This window comes from Microchirus variegatus, assembly GCF_963457635.1.
Source record: "Microchirus variegatus genome assembly, chromosome: 19".
Classification (NCBI taxonomy): Eukaryota; Metazoa; Chordata; class Actinopteri; order Pleuronectiformes; family Soleidae; genus Microchirus; species Microchirus variegatus.
This window is the reverse complement of record NC_139820.1, coordinates 10232538-10249759: the sequence shown is the minus strand read 5'-3', so window position 1 is coordinate 10249759 and position 17222 is coordinate 10232538. Positions and strand designations below refer to the sequence as shown.

Sequence of the window (17222 nt, the reverse complement as noted above, 5' to 3'; positions counted from 1 at the left end):
CACCTGTCATCTTATTTGTGACTGGTAAAGTCAAACGGGATCTGGAGGTGAAACTTTGTAAGATTTAGATTTAGACGGATGATTCAGGGCCTGGTGTTGAATGTTTCTTATTTTTGACTCTTGCTGTGGGACGGACGAGGTCTCAGCTCCTCTAATAATTGTTTGACCATGTGACAGAGCATATATTTGCCTTAATCCACCCAACTTCTCTCTCAACTGGTAAATAATCCTGGTTTAGGTTGACCTGGCTCGCCATAGACTCGAGAATTTTGGGGTCATCTATACAATAATTTTTTTTTCCGTTAAAATTTATCACTTTTATTCATTCTGGTTTCCATGCAACACGCTGTCGGTCAGCATTTCGGTGGTGGCGGTTAGCCCGGTTCCTCAGAGCTAGATGATAGTTGGTTCTAATTCCGCTTGTTTTCAGCCTCCTCCCTCAGTCCAAAATCTATGTTTTGAGACTGTAAAATGACAGAGATCTCCAGGGTGTACAGCACCACTCACCCAATGTCTTCTTGGTTTGGCTTTAGCGACCCCCCTTGACCCTGCGTGGTATAGAGTGGTAGCGCTCATCTGACACTTTATGTGGCACAGACATGGTTGTCTGCATACCGTTTGTTTATGAGTGGTTCACTGAGTTACTACTACAAGTTAGTATTGCATTTTGAGCATTATGAACCAGTCTAGCCGGCCACATGGTTGGCGTAGTGGTTAGCGCTCTTACCTTTGCAGCAAGAAGACCTGGGTTGGAACAAGGGCCTTTCTGCAGGGTGTACCCCGCTTATTACCCTATAGGGGTAGATAATGGATAGATAGATGGAACCAATCTAGCCGTTCAACTCTGTCGTCTAACAAAACATTTTCTGCCCAGATATCTGTATCTCACTGGTTATTTTTTGGTTGTGAGATGGCTTGGACTCCACCAAATGTGATTGGCTGATTAGCATCGACTAACTTTCAACTCTGCCTGTTAAAGGGCAACAAAAATGTCTCGTAATTCCATCCCAGCTCCATTGCTATGACGCTAACACTAAATTGTGGCTTACTGAATTAAATAAATAGTCAAAGTGAGCACATGCAGTAGCTCTGAAACAGTTTGGCGAGTGTTAACGGCGTTAGCTAACATTCCAATCGCTTTAACCCCCATTTCACTACAAACACTCAAGCTCCTACACTCTGAGAAATAAAAGTGCTAAGTGGAACCATATAAGGTTCTTCGGCTTGTCCTCATAGGAGAACCCTTTTTGGCTCCAGGTAGAACCTTTTTTTTATAAAGGTTCCACCTGGAACCCTTTTAAAACCCTTTATTCAGGAAATTGGTTCTAAAGGATCAAAATGGTTCTTTCTGGAACCATTAGTGTTACCAAGAACCCTTTCTTTCGGGGAAGGGTTTTTCAGAAGCAAATGGTTCCAGGTAGAACCTCAGCCCTTGTAGAAGGACCCTGTTGGAACCCTTATTTCTAAGAGTGTACAGCCCACTCCTCAAGTCACCCTGTGGCCTCCGAGGTTGTCCCGTTGTCACGGCAACAAGCTCATCGGCATTCACTTGCGATACCTGGATGGTCAGGACCCAGGCAGAGGGATGTTGGTCTGTCCCACTGGTGACTTTGGCTCTTTTAATTGTTTTTTTTTTATCATGTAAACTGACCACACTCCATTTATGTGTTCATACGGGCTTGGGGAAGATACTACTGTTGACCTGATAGCATGTTTTTTTTTTTTTTATCTGTTAACTCATATAAGGGCAATCAACACAATAGTGATGTAAATATACAGCATCATAATTATGCACTGTCTCTTTTTAAGTCATAATGATTTTGTGCAGCTCAAAAATTGGAATGTATAAATGCCTGATTGTTTAGGCTTTAGGATCTTTATATAAGTATATGAGGTTGGTGAATAAAATGGTACCAGCTCTGAGTTTGTGTCATCAATGAAGTGTAAAGCCTTTTTTTTTTACTGTTTACTAATTTTATGAGCTTATTAACCCGTTTGTTTGGATCCTCTAGCCTTTTACTCAAGTTTGGAATAATGAGCACAAAATGAGGTTACAATTGGTACGGTCTGGTTTAACCAATTCAAAATAATATTAGGTGCTGTAAAAATAGTTGGAAACATTATGGTTCATACAAATCCCCTCTTGCCTTGATTGTCATCTTTAAAAAAAAAGTGGCTTTCCATATCAAAAGTCTGCAAAACACTGGGGCATTTAATAAGTAAATAATGTATATGATGTATGTACACCCATGGCAGGGAGAGTAAAGTCAAGAAAAGAGTAAATGTAGTGGTAATAAAGGCTCTGGATTTGTTGTTTTCGCAGCGAAGAACTGATCTATTCACACTCTCGCGTGCACACGGTAATTGGGTAAATTGGAGGTGTGGGGGGGGGTACAAAATAAAGTCTAGACATAAAGCATGCAGGAGCAAAAACCTCATCAAATAAATGGAGTCATATTTTGTATGCAGAGCCTGCTTTTGTTGGGGTGGGGGGGGCTTGTGGTGCTGGTGTTATGCTAATAACGTATTTAATGTGAGCAGAGGGGGGATGGTGCACACACACACACACACAGAGGTTTGTGCAGCTATTCTTCTCAGGACACTGCATTCACTGACTTCTGTTCTAAACAAAGCCTTATCCCGAAACTTAACATTCCAATCTTAACCCTCAGTAATTCCTCAGAAATGATGAAATGAGCCTCATTAGAACCAATGGTATTATTATGATAATAGTTAACGGAAACGAACAAATAACTATACTAACGACAACAATAACTAACTGAAACTGAATTGTCGTGAAAATGTGCTTAGTTTCCGTCTTTGTAAATTCATACATAATCCATTTGGGTTCATTTGAAGTGTGTTTATTTTTCGCTGCTGGGCAATTTTGTTGTATTTTCATTCATAATAAGATGTTTTTTAATGTGTTTTTGTTTAAAATGTGGGACATAAGGCGATAATTCTGGTTTTTTTTGCTCTTGTTTTTCCTTAAATTGAGCTTCTGAGTCTCTTATGAGGGTTTATTATTATTATTATTATTACTGCATGTCTTTAGTCTGTGTATTTTTACCTTTCACATATTGTTTTTTTTTATGACACAATACTTATTATAAACTTTTTGCATCTTTCACCTGGCTACTAAAAATGTTTATAAAACTAATATACAAAACTAAATTTAAACAATAAAAACTAGCAAACCTAAGCTCTATAAACTATTTAAAATCCAAAACTATTATATTGTTTCTTTGCACAATTTCAATTGTTTCTTTGCACCATTTCAATTGTTTTTTGCACAATTTCAGTTGTTTTTTGCACCATTTCAATTGGTTTTTTTGCACAGTTTCAATTGAGTCTTTGCACAATTTCAATTACTTCTTTGCACAATTTCAGTTGTTTATTTGCACAATTTCAATTGTTTCTTTACACAGTTTCAGTTGCTTCTTTACACAGTTTCAGTTGCTTCTTTACACAGTTTCAATTGTTTCTTTACACAGTTTCAGTTGCTTCTTTACACAGTTTCAGTTGTTTCTTTGCACAATTTCAATTGTTTTTTTTGCACAGTTTCAATTGTTTTTTTTGCACAGTTTCAATTGTTTTTTTGCACAGCTTAGTTTCATTTAGATTTATTATATAGTATTTTAATGTCTTCTATTATTGATATACTTTATTATGCATATAACTTAATTCACTATATGCTCTACTATTTCCTTGCTTCTTCTGTACAGGATGAGCACACACACACACAGGAAAACGGGAGTCATGATGGACAACCCGCGAGACTTCGGTGGGCGTGGTCAGCGAGGCGGCGGCTTCCTGCTCGTGTGAACACGTGGTTCCGTGTCTGCTTCCCTACTTATCTGTCAGTAAAGGGTTCTTCCCTCACTCCTCCACCACCTCCTCCTCTTCTTCTTCACCCTTTCGTTCAACACAGCAAGACGTGCTGCTCTTCCTCTTCGAGACCACGGTGACTTCCGCGTGTTTCCGCTCAGAGAGAGTGTGAAAGTGTGTGTGTGAGAGAGAAAGAGGAGTGAGTGCGTGCGTGTGTGCGCGACCGCAACCGGTCCGTCCGTGATCCCCCCCCTCCTCCTCCTCCTCCTCCTCCCCTCCTCCCCTCCCACTTTCCCCCACTATCCCGACTCGTTCTTCGGTCATGACGCTGGAATCGATCCGCTACCGGGCCGGGTCTCTGCAGGTCCTCAACCAGCTACTGCTGCCTCACCAGACCGCGTACGATGAGATCCGCACTGTGCAGGACGCCTACGAGGCCATCAAGTCCATGAAGGTAAGGGAGCTCTCTCCTCCTCCTCTCCATCTCCTCCTCCAAACATCCTTTTCTCTCGCTTTCTCTCCTCCTCCCCCGGTGTCGTTTACCCGGGTCTTTGAGCTGCAGCTCGTGCATGCGCCCCTGTCGTCGTGCATGTGTTTTTGTCTCTCTGTGGTCTTTGTGTTCTTTGTGTGCGCCCCTGCGTGTCGGCCTCTATCACAGTTTTGGATGCACCAGCAGATCCAACATGTATCCCCCCCACACCCCTCCATCAAATCCTCGATTCATATTATCAGCTGGGTCTCAGCACACACAGCCACCAAGCCGTCAAATATAACCCCCACATCCTCCTCCCTTGCTCTCTTCCTCCTGCTCTTTCTTTCTTTGGGAGAGATTATTGATGAATTATTAATGACCTTTGCTCAGGTTTTTGTTCGCCTTCTGGTTTTTCTGGTGCTGCACTCACTTCCACCTTCATTGCATGGAGTCCGCACACACTGAGGGGGTTGGGGGGTTGCTGCTGCATGCATGGACAGAGATTAAGTTTGGCAACAGTGGACAACATGTGTTTTTATTGTCAGGATCAGAAGGACCAAAGCCTGGTCGTGGCGAGGCAGAAAACTGGTCATGCTCAGGGCGACAGTTTGAATCCAAGGGCCACATCAGCATAACGGTTACCCTCAAAGGGCCAGATGTAACTGTCATACAGAATAAATGTAACCAAATATAATGTAAAATAAAGGTAACTACTCCGTAACATATTGCTAAATAACTTTCTGTATTTATTACTTATTCAATTTCTCTCGTCGCATGATGCATATACAATGATACACTCCGATCTAGTGGCGGTGCTGTCGATTTGTGGCTAACACGATCGCCATGCATTGTGGGAAATGTAGTTTATGGTCAACGCACGCCTTGAAGCAGCATAGACCTATTTTAACACCGATTTTCAAGACCAAGTCATCACTCGCTGGACCACATAAAATGACGTTGCTGGCCACATCTGGCCCCCGGGCCTTGAGTTTGACACATGTGGCTTATATTAAAGGTGCATTATGTAATAAATCTAAAGCAACTGGCCATAAAATCCTCCTAATATGTCACAGAGACTCAGGAATAATGTTCATATAACAAACTGAACTCACCAACAACAACAGTGCAGCCAAAAATATTTGCATTAAAAAAAATATTTTGCAGACTGCAAATCATGTTTATGTTTTTGAAATCATGTGTTGGCATGTGGCGTCACCTACCGCCGTCTACCAATCATTGCAGTCAGTAGAGTCTCAGCTGCCGAGCAACCACGGGTTGCCAGTTACGTTGGAAAACGAAACCTAAAAGACCTTGGTATTTTGAATTTGAATGTAGTAACCGTTTTTGGCCACATTCTTACATATGGCACCTTTAACCTGTGTTAAAATAGGTCTATGCTGCTTTAAGGCATGCGTTGACCATAAACTACATTTCCCACAATGCATGGCGATTGCGTAGATCACATTATATCATTGTATATGCGCCATGCGACGAGTGACCGGGTTACATCTATAATGCATCATATTTGTAACTTGAATAAGTAATAAATACAGAAAGTTATTTAGCAATATGTTACGGAGTAGTTACATTTATTCTGTATGACAGTTGCATCTGGCCCTTTGAGGGTAACCATTATGCTGATGTGGCCCTTTAGTGAAAAGGAGTTGGACACCCCTGCTCTAGAGCCTCAGGTTGCAGACCCCTGGTATAAGCTGTCCAAATGAATGGAAGTGTCCTCAGAAGAATAGCTGTGCAAACCTGTGTGAATGAACCATAAGCAGGGGTGTGATGTCATGATATCAATGGAGTCTAATGGGACAGAGTGAGAAATGACTCCAGTACAGCTGCTGGATGATATGGCCAAAAAATGTTTAACATTTATATTGAATTTGATATTGATGGTTATAGCGGCAGGCGTCGGTCGAGTTGAGTTGGATTTTTGCTCCCAAGTGAAAGTCGGAAGAAACCAGTCGATCGAGATTTTTACACAGACCTTCAGGGTTTCAAATGGTTACTAGTTGAACGAGTTTGGTTGCCGGAATTTGACAATTCATGCCAAATACCCAATCAGCGTTGAATGACGTCGCATACTTGCCAGATTCTCTTCATGATTGTCTTTTCCAGCCATCATCTACCGTTTTATCCTCCAGCAGGGGGTGCTGTGCCTATTTCAGCTGAAGTATCGCGATAGGCGGGGTACGCCGTGGACAGTTCGCCAGTCCATCGCAGGGTCACATATAGAGACAAATAAACCATTCGCTCTCACACCTACGGTCATGTAAGAAATCATATCTCACCGAACATTAGAGGTTGCACCAATATTGTCCAACCTAGGGTTGCCTGTGATCTGCCCTTTGCCTTCTGCTGTAACAGTCGGTCTCTGGAAAACAAAGGGAGTCAACGACTACTATCAATTGTAAAAGAAGGAGGAAGGAAGAGACTCCAGCCGAATTTAAGTAAATCATCGGAGTCTTGTCGGAGACAAAAGGTGATCAACACGTTCATTGTTGGAGGAGACTTCGGTCCCAGGTCTGGAGATGATTGGACTGATTGAGTCAATCTGCACATGTGGGTGGGCATACTCATTGACTGTTTGTACACAAGTATGTATGTCTATGTTGAGTGTGAGGAAGTGACACATCATCCACGATTCTATATCGATTCATAAACTTGGAACTTTTGAAAAACCACACAAAACACCAGTTTGTGTTATTTGTGTACATTTTATTTTTGTAACTTGTGGGAGAAAAAGGCAGCTAGGCTAAGCTTTTATTTACGCAAGTTATTTTTTTGTACAGGAAGTAAGTTTTTATTTGTTTTGAATGAATAAATGTTAACTTTTGTCTTAAGTTTGCCTTTGTGTGATCACATTATCACATTATCTTATACAAACTGTATTGTTTTGATGCCATAATTTGCCTTAACACACTATGCATTGTATCAGTTTTTGAATCGAGATTCGTTTGAATCGAATCGGTTGAATCGAGAATCGATTTTGAATCGAATAGTGACCCTAAGAATCGGAATCGAATCGTGAGCCACCCAAAGATTCACATCCCTACTGAAGAGACAACACCAGATAGAGTATGCCCAAGCAAGGCATTGGGTAAACCATGCTTTCGTTGAACCGTTGTAATCTTTGTAACTTTAATATAATAAACCTAAGGAGTGTCTCAATCCGAGAGACGAAGAAAACCTTCCTGTGTTTTCTTCCATTCAATTTAAAGGCTACATTATGCATCCGCTATGAAATTCCTCTCAGCTTTAAACTCTCTCCACGGTTCAAAAGCATGTCCTATATAGACCCTCGCTTTGCCGCAAACTCTTAGCGTTTTTGACATTCATACCGAGGTCTTTTAGGTTTCCTTTCGTTTCATTTCAATGGTAGCTACGTAACTGGCAACCCATGGTTTCTCAGGAAGCTGAGACTCTACCGACTGCTATGATTGGTAGACGGCGGTAGATGGCGCGTCATGCCAAAGCATAATTTCAAAACATAAACAAACTTTGCGGTGCGATAAAGATTTTTTCTAATGCAAATATTTTTGTATATAAGGAGGATTTTATGGCCAGTTGCTTTAGATTTATGACATAATGCACCTTTAAAGTATATTTTTTTGGGATTGGGCCACTCGACGCGGGATTGGAGATAGCCTCACATGGGGCAGGTCGGGTGTTCTACCATCTGAGCGAAACACTGTCCCGCACCTACCGTCAATTTCGAGTGACCAATTTAGCTAATCCCCAAATCTGCATGTTTTTGGAAGCCGGAGAACCTGCAGAAAACCCATGCACACACGGGGGAGAACATGCAAACACCATGCAGAAAGGCCCTTGTTCCAACCGAGGCTCAAACCCAGGTCTTCTTGCTGCTAAGGCAAGAGCGTGAACCACTATGCCAACGGTGTGGCCCATGATTAACCTTTTCCTACGTCCTAAATAACAGACCTTGTCATCTTTCCTTGACCTCGTGATGTTTTTCCCCGTCAAAGTCAAGGAATGGACAATTTCCCAACCCCCATCAATTGATCTAGCCAAATTCTAACCATGATCCCAACCGTCCTTCTTTTGTCTCTCAGGTACGCGGTGCCCCCGCCATAGCCATCGTGGGTTGCCTCAGCCTGGCTGTGGAGCTGCGGGCCGGCGTTGGCGGGGACGACCCTGTGACCTTCATCAGGGAGTCTCTGTGTCACCTGACCTCAGCCAGGCCCACCGCGGTCAACATGGGCCGCGCCGCCCGCGAGCTGATGGAGTTTGCCGAGAACGAGAGCATGGAGAAGAACTCGGAGCAGCTTCGGGAAAGGTGAGCTGGTTCGAGTAAGAGTATCTAAATGTCATATTGATGATGTCTGGATACTGCCGTAGGCTGAAGCGTGAGGCTCTGGATCAGTTCTTTTTTTTGAATGGATTCCCATGTTCTTTAGTGGAATTTTTGGGTCGGTTTTCAGTGTAAAAATATTAAAACACTTCTATTAATCACCTCGCTCTCTGAATGAGAGGTGCTCACTGCTTTCTGTTCCAGACGAGTCGTCGTTAACGCATTGTTTACGGCGCTGACTGTAGGGGATCTGTATTTGCGCATCCGCTAAAACTATTATTTCCTCCACAGGGCGACATTAAAGCCCACAGACTCATTACCGGCAAACAAACCAGCACATCAGCTGCTTCTGTGTCATCAGTCAAGAGTGCAAATGTGATGTAATCTCCGCTCATGCTATGCTAATGAGGTGCCGTTACCTAAGAATACCTGCAGCTCCCGCATGCCCCAGCTTCAGCACCAGCCCACAGTGTCTTGTGAAACTGTGAAAGTTATCGGGACGCCCGTCAAGTGAGAACCGGGAAGCCCGTACACCTGAAGCAACGCTGCAAATTAAATGGCAGTGTGACAAGAAACAGTCCCGCGACGTGTTTTTATCAGGATTATAAAACTATCACGTACTGATGTGATGATGTGTTGTATGAGAATCTTGTCCTTTTGTCTAGAAAATCAGGGTTTAAGTACGGATGAGGATTAGGGCCACATAGGAAAAAAATATTCAAGTTCTGACTTTAAAACTCAGAATTCTGACTTTATTCTCTGAATATTTGAGTTCTGATTTTAAACTCAGAATTTCTGACTTTAAAACTCAGAATTCTGACTTTATTCTCCGATTATTTGAGTTCTGACTTTATTCTCAGAATTCTGACTTTATTCTCCGAATATTTGAGATCTGACTTTAAACTCAATATTCTGACTTTATTCTCCAAATATTTGAGTTCTGACTTTAAACTCAGAATTCTGACTTTATTCTCAGAATTCTGACTTTATTCTGCAATTATTTGAGTTCTGACTTCAAACTCAGAATTCTGACTTTAAAGTCAAAACTCAAATATTTTTTTCCTGTTTGGCCCTTATCCTCTTCCGTAGTTAAGAAATACAGACGATAATTATGTGGATAAAACTGCTTCTTATTCAAACCCTAGTTCGTTTGTTCGGAAAGTTCCCCGGTTTGTTTTGGGGAAGGTGTGAACGTGCAACCGAACTCTGGTTCACCTAAAAAACGTAGCTCTCGGTTCGCTTCAAGCGAACCAAATGCAGGAAGCGGACTACAACGCAGGGTATTGTTGGTAAACACAACCAGAACATACACACGTGTAGAACGAACGGCTGAGCCCGATATCAACCAAAATACTCAGTGAATAAAGCAGGAAGTCAACGAGTGCTGTGTCCACTGTCTAGCAACAGTTGTAAATAAGAACTTTCCGCCATTGGATTTTGTGACATCGCTTACATTGGTCTCAAAATTGCTGTCCGTCTCTCTGCTTTTCACGTATTGGGACAGCCATCTACGGTGGCCCTGAGGTGCAAAACACAAACGCAAATCACAAAACATAAACGCAAATCAAAAAACACAAATGCAAATGTTTTTGGTTTTGCGTCTTGTGATTTGCTTTAGTGTTTTTGGTTTTGCGTTTTTTGATTTGCATTTGTGTTTTTCACCTCAGGGCCACCGTAGCCATCCCCGGTCCACCAGAATCACCAGGAGGGCTTTTCCCCCCTGGGTCACCACTCTTTCTATGGGCTCCATGGCCATCGGTTCATTACGCTAAAGTACGAAAAGTGTGTAAGGGAACTCGGACTGGGTGAAAGTTGCTAACCCCCAGTTGAACCCATATCTATCAGACTATTAGGTGTGAAAACGGCACTAAATCACCAGTGTCAGAACAGGAACTGATACCAGAATATAACTACAGTTAAGATCGGTATGAATGGAAAAAAAAAGTTCTATTGATCCTGGTTTTCTCTCTTCTTCTTCTTCTTATCGTAGGCTGTGAATGTTAGGATGAAACTGTGAAGCTAAAGAAAAAAGTAGTGCAGTGCTCCAAAATGGATGAGTCATTAACTGTTGCTTAGGATATTTTTTACCGTGGAATAGTAAATATACAACAGACTGGTACGGTGTCTGCATCGTCTCAGCACCGACTGCCAAAATGAAACTGAAGCAGAGGAATGGGTGATGTACCAAATACCAAAGAAAGTGTGTGTGTGTGGGGGGGGGATAGATTATTTACAAGTCCAAAATGGAGGAACACATCAGGTAAGGAAACCTTTTAAATGGCAGTTTGTTCCATTTAAAAGTTGCCTCGGAGATTAAAACCGGTTCTAGTGCACACATGAGGGATGTGGAGGCTTACATAGTTACTCAATATTGTCCTGTAGGAACTGGATTGAAGTGAGAGCAGAGTTAATGTACGGGTATCATGCTCTTTCAAGGATACCCGTACAAACCCTCTTTTTCAATGGTTAAAAATGTGTGTTTATGTATTTCATATAAACCTTGAAAATGTCTGCGAAATACTTGAACGTGGCCGTGGAAAAGTACGATCTTCCAAATGTCCCTCCTCTCTACAGCGTCATTGCCTGGATCGAAGACATGCTGGAGCGCGACGTCAACGACAACCGGAAGATCGGCAACAACGGCGCCCAGCACATCCTGTCCGGCGTCCCGCGGGACTCTGTGACCATCCTCACGCACTGCAACACCGGCTCACTAGCCACAGCTGGATATGGGACCGCGCTGGGTGAGACTGAAGTGCGACTGAGGTGCGACTGTTGAATAAATATTGCTGGCGCTGTAAACGAGCGGCTGTGTTTTGTGCGTAGGCGTGGTGCGAAGCCTCCACGCGCTGGGGAGGCTGAAGCGCGTGTACTGCACAGAGACGAGGCCGTACAACCAGGGATCCAGACTGACGGCGTATGAGGCGGTGGCGGAGGGAATCCCCGCGACGCTTATCACGGACAGCATGGCGGCGCTCACCATGAGAGAAATGGACATCACAGGTTTGTGTCACTCTTACAATATTTCTTTTGTGTTAATGTATCTCCTAAATGTTTTCTCCCTCTCCTCTCTTTCTCTCTCAGCTGTGGTGGTGGGTGCAGACAGGGTGGTCGCCAACGGGGACACAGCCAACAAGGTGGGCACGTACCAGCTGGCGATCGCCGCAAAGCACCACGGGATCCCCTTCTACGTGGCTGCGCCCAGCACGTCGTGCGACTTGAGCCTGGAGAGCGGCAGAGACATCATCATCGAAGTGCGGCCCCCTGAGGAGCTCACCAGTATAAACGGAGTCCCCATAGCAGCAAAGGGTAAGACGTGGGGGACGTGAGTGGTTCTTGTTCTGGGGGAGGAAACAATAACATTTTTATGTACATATATATGTGGAAGATCAGGGTATATATGTATGTATGTATGTATATACAGTATATATAATTAATAATATTATATGTGTGTGTATATGTATATATGTGTGTATATGTATACGAGTATACTATATGTATATATGTGTGTGTATACCATGTGTGTATGTATATATATATATTTATATATATGTGTATATCGTATGTATGTATATATATTTATATATGTATATGTGTGTATATATATACGTGTGTGTGTGTGCATATATATGTATATATGTGTGAGTGTGCATATATATGTATATATGTGTGTGTGTGCATATATATGTATATATATGTGTATGTGTATATGTATATATATATGTGTATGTGTATATGTATATATATATGTGTATATGTATATATGTGCATGTGTATATGTATATATATATATATGTGTGTGTGTATATGTATATATATATGTGTGTATATGTGTGTATATGTATATGTGTGTATATGTATATATATATATATGTGTGTGTATATGTATATATATATGTGTGTGTATATGTATATATATATGTGTGTATATATATGTATATATGTGTGTGTATATATATGTATATATGTGTATGTATATATACACACATACTGTATATGCGTATACATACATATGTGTATATGTATATACATATACACATATGTATGCATGATGACCATCATGATTGTCAGGCCGCCTGGGTTTATTGAGATTTCATGGCTGAAGAATTGTCAAAAAATGTTCGATGAGTGAGATTCTTTCTGCCCCTTTTTCCAAGATAACTTTAACTTGATATCTGGCAGTTATTCGACCGTTTTAGGAATTACGGTACTGAGAAGATGACGTCACAAATGTGCGGCGCGCCGGTGAATCTTGTCCGTGATCGTCACGGTCGTTCCGCGCCTAGTAAATGGGCGCAAAGCTCTATTTCTCTGTTTTCCGGTATCCATCCATCATCTTCTACCCCTTTATCCTCCACATGAAGGTTGCATGGGGTACTGTGCCAATCTCAGCTGACATAGGGCGAAAAGCGGGGTCACACCCTGGACAGATCGCCAGTCCATAGTTTTTGAATTTGCACAACGGGAATGCTTTTTATTAGCAGCTTCAACCCAGATATACCCAGTGATTTGATATTTGCAGCCTGTTTTCAGTGTCTGACCTCAGCCCCCCCGACGCTTTGCACCCTCTGACTTCAGTTGAAGTCACGTGGAGTTTAAGTGCTTAAGTGAAAGAAGGTGCAAGGCTGCAGATGTTATATAAAGCACGGACGACGGCACTTAGTGAAAATCACATTACCTGCGCAGAGACATCGTGCGGTTAGTGAAGTGAGACGCTCCGATTGCAGAAAACACTTTGTGCTTGAGAATTTTTTGTTGTTGTTGTTGTTGTTGTTTTTAAAAGATTTGTTTCTTGAACACTACGCAAATATCGCCCCACATGTGCATAAAGGTGTCCAGAGGGATTCACGATAAAGACATTTGTTTAAAATATAGCGAAGAAATGGAAGTGTCTAAAAGAGTCAGCCAGTACAAGTCAAAATATTTATATATATATATATATATATATATATATATATATATACAGTATACACACACACACATATGCATATATATTATATGTGCATATACACACACGTGTATATATGTGTGTATATATGTATGTGTATATATATATATGTATATATGTATATAATATACATATGTATATATACGTTTATGTATATGCATATTTATATATTTACATGTGTGTGTGTATATATGTGTATATATGTGTATTTATATATATATGTGTAAATATATGTTTTTATATATATATGTGTATATATGTGTGTTTATATATACATATACATGCATATATGTATACCCACGTATATACATATACGTATAAATATATATTTATATATATGTATGTATATTTGTAAATGTATGTATACATATATACATGTATATGTATATATGTGTATTTATATATATGTTTATGTACACACACACACTTGTGTCTCAGAGGTCTCAAAGACCGACTTCCTGTTCCTTGAGTTCACAGACTTGAGTTTGTATGTGTGCACGTCAGGCGTGTGACTTTTAGGTGAGAGTTGAATTTAGGTCTTTAGGCAATAATTATGTTGCCAGGTGGGTGGAAAAAAAGAGGTATAAAGTGACATTGCAGTAATTAAAGCACAGTCATTTAATGAGCACACAAGCTCCAGGAGAGGTGGAGAGCAGTGTCTTACTTTTGTCTCTCCTTAACTTTCCTGTCACACTGGACACCGACTAATACCTCGTGTCAGTGTCGGCAGCTGATTTATAATAAACATTCATTGAATTTCACTGAGTGTGCTCACAGTATATACAGTATTATATATGGAAAAATACTGTATGAGCTATAATTTAAAGGCACAGTGTGTCATTTCTGCCACCAGGGGTCTCTCGATCAACACAATGACAAAATCCGTCCGCTAGCACAACTCGAGGGTGTTTGCCGCACAGCGTGGACGGGTAAAAGCGGATGACGTCATTAAAAGATGCACCAGGTCTGGTGGCAGAAATCGCCACCAGACCTATGTCTGTCTACCACGTAAACATGGCGTCAAGCGTGTCTTGTGTGCATTAACGTCTCCGCCGCTAACGTTCCCACCACTAATTAATACTAGTCATTTGGAGGAAGTAGAAGATTGTGTTTTAAAACATGGATTACCAATTTAATACAAAATGAATGTGTGCCGTTTCACTTTTGCAGACTGCTTAATCTTGTTTTGACCACCTCACGTTCACCCTCCGACTGTTTACTGCAGGTATCGATGTCTGGAACCCGGCGTTTGACGTGACTCCTCACCAGCTCATCACAGGAGGCATCATCACGGAGCTGGGAGTCTTCCTCCCCTCTGAGCTCCAGGCCGCGCTCACCGGCCGCCTCACTGCCCTTTAGAGCCGCTCAGTACCTCCTGCTGGTCCGTGTGCACCACTGCACCTTAACATCACACACACACACACACGCAATGGGTCATGGTTGTTGTAATTAAATTTTGATAAAGGCACAGTCACTGTTACACGTCAGTGGTGCACGGAGATGACGACACATCAGTCTTTTACTCGACCACACATACACAAATGCTTCACTGTAGTCGAGCACACACACACACACACACACACACCCTGTTCTCTTTCATCCGTCTTTTGTGAGGTGTCTCCATCACACATCATCTACATCCCCCCTCCCCCATTCACTCTGAACTGGACTCTCTTTCTTAAATTCTATTTGGCAGACTGTTTTTATACGGAAGGGGATTAGGGCCACACAGGAAAAAAATATTTGAGTTCTGACTGTCCGAAATTTGGAGTTTTAATGAATTCTGAGTTTTAAAGTCAAAATTCTGAGTTTAAAGTCAGAAATCCTGAGATTTAAAGTCAGAATTCTGAGTTTTAAAGTGAGAATTCTGAGTTTAAATCTAGAATTCTGAGAATAAATCCGGAATTATGAGATTTAAAGTCAGAAATTTTGAGTTTAAACTCAGAATTCTGACAACAAAGCCACAAATTCTGACATTTAAAGTCTGAAATTCTGAGTTTTAAAGTCAGAATTCTGAGTTTAAACTCAGAATTTTGAGAATAAAGCCAGAATTCTGAGTTTTAAAGTTAGAATTTTGAGTTTAAACTCAGAATTCTGAGAACAAAGTCTGAAATTCTGAGATTTAAAGTCAGAATTCTGGCTTTATTCTCAGAATTCTGACTTTAAATCTCAGAATTTCAGATTTTTAATGTCAGAACTCCCTGTGTGGCCCTAATCCTCTTCCCGAGTTTTCATGTCATTACTGAGGTAGTTTTTTCAGGGGTTCTTCAACAAACAAACAAACAAACAATAGGCTTCGGCTTGACTGACTTTCATTTAGTAGTGATTTTTGATTCGCCATGGTTTCTAAAAATGCTGCTACCCATTTGTAAATATGCGCGTCCTTGCTGGTAAGATGTATATATGTAGAAAACAAACCCCCCTGCTAGTAAACTCTACTGCTATTTTAACCAAATATGTGGTTATTTTAAAAATAAATTTGACATCAGAAATGTTATATTAACATTTAAGTTCCGTAGTTCTCTATGTCATAATCTTTTGTAGTGGGGGGAAAAAAAGAAAAATCCAAATTTATAGCTCATAGATGTTTCTTTCACACGTTTTTTAATCGTAAAATTTTGGGGGAAAAAAAATAGAATTTTATCGTTTGTCAGCTGAAGCCTGTGACGAAAACATGGCTGTACATATACCTCACTTTTTATTTATGTTTCCACCCTTGTCATACTCCTCGTGTTCTCAAACCTGTGTAACCAGAATCACATCGGCACGGCGTTGATGTTCGCCACGCCGCACGGGACGATTTTTGTGCGGTTTCACTTGAAATGATAGTTCACCCCCAAAATCTACGTAGCCTTCAATTTGCATCAGAACTGTCGTAAAAAATGGCAGCCTGCAGATAAAAATCTAAATTTTGATTCATTTCAAGCAAGTATTCTGGGGGTGTAGTACGTTATAGCCCTATAAGGAATTAGATTTTGGGGATACAGATCCAGATTCTGGACTTTTCTTAACCCTTATTGCTCACACGGCACAGATCAGTGGGTAATTGCTGTGGGAATAATACACAACTCCTTATATGGACATCCTGTGTGTTTATAGGTCACATCTTGTAGACAACATTGGGGAAAAAGCATGAAAAAATTAATTAAGTTTTTTGTTTTTTATGATTTTAAATATTTGCAGGACCGACGGATGCACAATTTAAGTCATGGCGTTCAGTTTAGCACACGGATACTTCCTGCGTGAACAGACGCTTTATTCAGGGGTGAACTATTCCTTTAAGATCGATGGGAATTGTCCTTTTATTCCATACTGTAGAGAAAAAAAATCATGGTGGTGAACGGTGAGTTCCACCAGCAGTCAGAATGTACCATTCAACTCAGATGATGAGCCTGCTGTGATTGGTGGACTTCAGTCACTTATTGCCTTCTGTGCTCAGTTCAGAATGTATTTCTACTGCGCTGCTCAAAAAGAGTTAAGGGGAAACTTCAACAGCCGAGTGATATTGTTGTCAAAGTTTTATCCGAAATATTTAGGCGTTTCCTTGCGTTTTTTTCTGCGCAGTATACCCGGATTGGTCATTCCTGAGTCCGGTGGGCTTAACGTGGTCAGGGCCGTGGACATTATGGACATGTTCTAGTCCCCCAATCGTTTTC

At 41.3% G+C, this 17222-nt stretch overlaps 1 protein-coding gene across 1 annotated transcript; it reads left to right on the top strand.

Annotated features, from left to right (window-relative positions):
- Positions 1 to 4150: 4150 nt before the first annotated feature.
- mri1 (methylthioribose-1-phosphate isomerase 1) lies at positions 4151 to 14925 on the top strand (the record flags this gene model as incomplete). The annotated part of the gene is made up of 6 exons (XM_083905792.1): positions 4151 to 4282; positions 8380 to 8603; positions 11193 to 11362; positions 11445 to 11621; positions 11703 to 11927; positions 14792 to 14925. The coding sequence occupies 6 exons, from the start codon at positions 4151 to 4153 to the stop codon at positions 14923 to 14925; spliced, it is 1062 nt and encodes a 353-aa protein (XP_083761918.1).
- Between the last annotated feature and the right edge of the window lie 2297 nt (positions 14926 to 17222).